Here is a 4,479-nt window from a genome sequence, read left to right as displayed (position 1 = left end):
TTAAATATTCATTTTGTCTACACACCTTAAATTAAATATTCATATTATTCAACCACAAGTAATTACACGAAAAATTACAACAAAAAGATTTGTTTTGATTTTTTATGATCATAGAGTATGTAAATTTATTTCTAATTTTTGAAATTTTGTTTAAAAAATGTACACTAGAAAAAATCGCGTATGTGTTTTATGACAAAAATTACCAAAAATGAACATTTTTCTGGTTGTATATGAAAATGAAATTAGAGGTGGGGGTATCATATTGGAATATTTAATTTCAGCTGCTAACCGAATTTCTTCTCGTGTTAAGTTTTGCCTTCACGCAACCCACCAAGGAATTTATGCCTTTAATTTTTCTGACAACTGTTCTATAACTGTTAGGCTTTAACACATTTTTTTAATATGTTTAATTTATATAATTTCATAAAATACTTTAAATATGTTTTTTCCAAACTTTTTGGGATTAATTATATTAAGGAATCAGATACATGATTGATAGTTTTTTTTGTGAAGATTATCATCATTACTCATAAATATTAAAATCATTTTCTGAAACAATTATATTTACCAATTCATAATATATATATATATATATATATATTCACATTATTATATACTGATAATTTAATCATTTATAATATCTACATTCACATTATTGTAGTTATATATAATAAATAAATTAAAGTATTCTATGAAATAAATAGATTTAAGGTTCTCGCTGAATCTATATACAAGCACAACTAAATATCTTTTTACAACCTTTACATGCAAAATATTAGAATTATAATATCTGCAATGTTAATTTATTTGGGTGTAGGAAAATATAAAAGTCCACGATACAAACAAAACAACAAATAAAAATTCAAACCTTTTTTTCTTAGAAAGTGCATGGACCGATCAATAACCTTTAGTCACCAATCATATTTTAATTTATTATTTAATTTATATTTGCACTTTAATTTCATATGCACCTTTTGGGTTTTCTATAGGGCCAAGTAGTTGTTGAATGTGCTTCAAATTGGGTCATGTTTTAATTATATCACACTTGTACACATTTGATTTAATATTATACATTATTGTCGTGGGAGGGTAGGCCATGTAAACACATATATTATTTGAAAACGATGAGATGCATCTTTTTATTGGTTTACCGAAATCAACAGAACGTACCATGTTTATTTATAATAAAAAAAAAATCAACATTGTGATATTTTTCTATCTTTATAAAATAAAATAACCGGTCTTAATAATATATTTTTTTCTATATTCTGCACCTCTCTATACATAAGCAGCGTATCCTTTTAAATGAAATAAAAAAAATACAATTTGAATACAAACTGATATATTTTTTCCAAAGAATTCAGGGTTTTTTTTTGCATTTAGACAATTTATTGCTATATAACATTACAGTAAATCATGTCTTTTTTATATAAAAAAAAAAGATTTCATTTGATCCATAAAATATACAAAAGAGTATAGTTTTGCTGAATTTGTAAAATGTAGATTTATGGTGGCGTTTGCATGTTTTTTGTGAGAGTAGGTAAAAATAAATAAGACGATCCAAAGACGGGGGACATTGCAATTGCATGTGGATGTACACCAAGTGGCATGTCTCGTTATTTTATTTTGTGGCTCTCGAGCCCCTTTTTCTTTCACCTCCTTTAATTTTATGCATCACATGAATCATTATATCTATATATACATATATATTTATAATTTTAAAATTAAAGTATATCAATAAGTGAAATATCAAGATACACACGTTTTTATAGTTTTTATAATTTGTGGATTAAGATTTAGTCATTAGGTTAAGATGGAGAAACAAATGTTCTAGTGGTTTTCAATTACGGTAAGAAACATATTTTGTTTATAAATTTCTCAGTTCAACGCAAATGACCGACACGTGTCAGTTTCCGCACCAGGTAACCGGTATCCCCGTTAACGAAGACGAGAAATAACCAAAAAAAAATTATATTCATAAAAGCCCCCCCAGCCCCAGGTCTAGAAACTCTGAATGACCGAACTCAGTTCCAAGGAGATTGCTAATTTGACAGGAAGTGACGATATTTGAAGTTACAGCCCAATGATAACGTCACAAGTGTCAGAATCAGGGTCGGGTTGCCCTCGGGGTTCGTAACTGTCGTGTCAGGGGAGCGAAAACATTCGGTTAGAAAACGGTGAAGCTATTCCCGTGGAAACTAAGAGAAGATGTGGTGCTCGGACCACAGTGACGCAATGTGGCCGTCGGATGTTTGTTGTAAGGGTAAAATGGTAAAACCGAATCTGATCGTACGGCTGAAAACTCTCGCGCTTCTCCTTTTATATTTTTCGTCGTTATCAACTTCAAAATGCCATAAAAGAAAGCAACTTCGTTCTCTCTCTCTCTAGATTTCTTCTCAGTGTGTATCTAAATTTTATCATCATCATCATGCGTTTCATCGAAATCTGATTTCTTTATTAAGGAAAACACGTTCCAAATCTCTTACTTTTCCGAGAATCTAAGTTCGCAATTCTACCCACGAAATGTCGTCTGGGTTCTCCGGGGGAGGTGGGCGGGAGATTTTCGCCGGCGGCGGAAGATCCATGAACTCCGGCAACAACAACGGAAACAATCCTCCGTTATCTCAGCCGTCGTATAGGAACCAGCTCCCGGGAATGTTTCTCGATCAGATCGGTAACAGAAACTCCGGTGTTCATGGATTCGCCGGAAAACGCACTCTGGCGGATTTTCAAGCGGCGGAGCAAACGCTGACGCAGCTTCCGAATCCGGCGGCTCTCAACGCTCTTTTTCTACGCTCCGTCAAGCCCAGGACTTTCCAGAACCTTCTGTCGCCGTTGCCGCCGCAGTTCGATCTCACTGCAAATGATTTAAATTTGTTGGGTAGTTCGTCGTCGACTCAGCGATTTGGGTTACCGATTCTTCCGCATCTCAGGTCAAATCATCTTCCTCAGACGCCGCAACCGGGTCTGGGTCTGTGCAGTGGGGCCCGGATGAGATTCGGCTCCGGTAATACGGCGTTACAGGGCGTTCCGTCTGTTGACCCGGTTCGGAACGGAGCTCAGCTGGGTCAGGACTCGGAGAAGATGATGAGCAGACTGAGAGAGCTCGAGAAACGGCTTTTGGATGATGACGGCGACAGACAAGATGATGATGCCGTCTCCGTTATTACCAATGCAAACAGCGAGTGGTCCGAGACAATACAGAGCCTGGTGAGCCCAATGATGAGCCCGAGCCCGACACCGAACTCCAACCCGAGCGCGAATCTGAACCCGGTTTCGTTTTCTCCTAGCTCGTCTTCTTCGTCTTCCTCGTCTTCTCCTTCTGCAGCTTCGCCGGTACCGGTCTGCTCGAGGCAGACAATAATGGAGATCGCCACGGCGATATCCGAAGGAAAAACGGACATGGCGGCGGAGATCCTTGCACGTGTGTCTCAAACGCCCAATCCGAAGGGGAATTCCGGGCAGAAGATCACGGAGTTCATGTTGTCGGCGCTTAGATCGCGTCTTAACCCGGTTGAGAACCCTGTTCCGGTGTCGGAACTGTACGGAAACGAGCATCTGTGCTCAACCCAGTTGCTCTACGAGTTGTCTCCTTGTTTCAAGCTCGGTTTCATGGCCGCGAATCTCGCCATCCTCGAAGCGACCCTCGACGAAGGGCTAGTACACGTGGTCGATTTCAACGTTGGAGAAGGTGGACAGTACATGAACCTCCTCCACGCGCTCTCCACGCGCCAAAACGGTAAAGCTTCTCCACCGGTGGTAAAGATCACCGCCGTATTGGACTCCGGCGATGGCTCCGCCGTATTGGAAGAGAGCTTGAAGTCCGTCGGGGATAAGCTGAGCCAACTAGGCCAACGACTCGGTATCACCGTGAGGTTCAACGTGGTTGTGGGTTTACGACTCGGCGATTTGAGTCGCGAGTCCCTAGGGTGCGACCCGGACGAGCCACTCGCCGTTAACTTGGCCTTCAAGCTCTGCCGAGTCCCCGACGAGAGCGTGTGTACAGAGAACCCGAGGGACGAGCTCCTCCGGAAGTCACTCGCCCCGCGAGTGGTCACGCTCGTGGAGCAGGAGATGAACACCAACACGGCGCCGTTTTTGCCCCGCGTGAGCGAAGCGTCCGCTTACTACGGGGCGTTACTCGACTCAGTCGAGTCGACCGTGCCAAGCTCGAACTCGGATCGAGCCAAGCTCGAGGAAGGGCTGAGTCGGAAGCTCGTGAACGCGGTGGCGTGCGAGAGCGTGAGTCGTGTCGAGCGGTGCGAGGTATTCGGGAAATGGAGGCTCCGTATGGGCATGGCTGGGTTCGAGTTGATGCCTCTGAGTCAGACGATCGCTGAGTCGATGCGGAGTCGACTCAGTAACGGAAACAGAGTTCACCCGGGATTTACCGTTAAGGAAGATAACGGAGGGGTGAGTTTTGGTTGGATGGGTCGGACCCTTGCTGTCGCATCTGCTTGGCGTTAACTTCACACACTC

The 4,479-nt window shown here is 41.4% G+C and overlaps 1 protein-coding gene across 1 annotated transcript in view; it reads left to right on the top strand.

The window, feature by feature from the left end:
• Positions 1 to 2,339: 2,339 nt before the first annotated feature.
• LOC104811965 (scarecrow-like protein 8) overlaps positions 2,340 to 4,479 on the top strand; it is a 2,271-nt gene continuing 131 nt past the window's right edge. Inside the window, exon 1 of the mRNA XM_010538862.2 lies at positions 2,340 to 4,467. Within this exon, the coding sequence (XP_010537164.1) occupies positions 2,524 to 4,467 (1,944 nt within the window). The 5' untranslated portion in view covers positions 2,340 to 2,523. The remainder of the gene's footprint in view (positions 4,468 to 4,479) is intronic.

This window comes from Tarenaya hassleriana, unplaced genomic scaffold, assembly GCF_000463585.1.
Source record: "Tarenaya hassleriana unplaced genomic scaffold, ASM46358v1 Cleome2, whole genome shotgun sequence".
Taxonomy (NCBI): Eukaryota; Viridiplantae; Streptophyta; class Magnoliopsida; order Brassicales; family Cleomaceae; genus Tarenaya; species Tarenaya hassleriana.
Note: the sequence above shows the minus strand (reverse complement) of the source record. Positions and strands in the feature narration are given on the sequence as shown.